This window comes from Cystoisospora suis, assembly GCF_002600585.1.
Source record: "Cystoisospora suis strain Wien I chromosome Unknown contig_12666, whole genome shotgun sequence".
Lineage (NCBI taxonomy): Eukaryota > Apicomplexa > Conoidasida > Eucoccidiorida > Sarcocystidae > Cystoisospora > Cystoisospora suis.
Window position 1 is genome coordinate 1 of NW_027165424.1, and position 407 is coordinate 407.

At 52.3% G+C, this 407-nt stretch overlaps 1 protein-coding gene across 1 annotated transcript; it reads right to left on the bottom strand.

Annotated features, from left to right (window-relative positions):
- Positions 1-68: 68 nt before the first annotated feature.
- On the bottom strand, positions 69-377 carry CSUI_011508 (uncharacterized protein; the record flags this gene model as incomplete). Its single annotated transcript, XM_068071606.1, has 1 exon — positions 69-377. The coding sequence occupies exon 1, from the start codon at positions 228-230 to the stop codon at positions 69-71; it is 162 nt and encodes a 53-aa protein (XP_067916418.1). The 5' UTR covers positions 231-377.
- Between the last annotated feature and the right edge of the window lie 30 nt (positions 378-407).

Here is a 407-nt window from a genome sequence, read left to right on the forward strand (position 1 = left end):
CTTCTTTCTTCTCTCTTTCTTCACTCATCATCATCTTTCTCTTCTTCTCGTCCCCGTCGTCGTCGTACTCATCCTTCGCCCCTCCCTGAAGTTCCCGACGTCTTCCTACTTATGCCTAATCGAGAGGCCATCGTCGCACTACTTGCAGTAGTCATACACCCCCCTGCTTCTTCTACATCCCCACCAGCAGCTCGACGTCTTCCGCCTCCTGCCGCCTTGTCACGCTGCATCAATCGATTCGGTCCAGGTCTTACGGGCTCGGGCTCTCTTTTCTTTTTCTCCGCTGGAGATAAAGACTCCGAGGTGCCTTTCCTGCTAAGATTCGTGTCAGTATTGTTAGGTCGACAAGTACTAACTGGATTCTCTCCTCCCCCTCCTCCTGCGACAGAAGAAGAAGAAGCAGACGA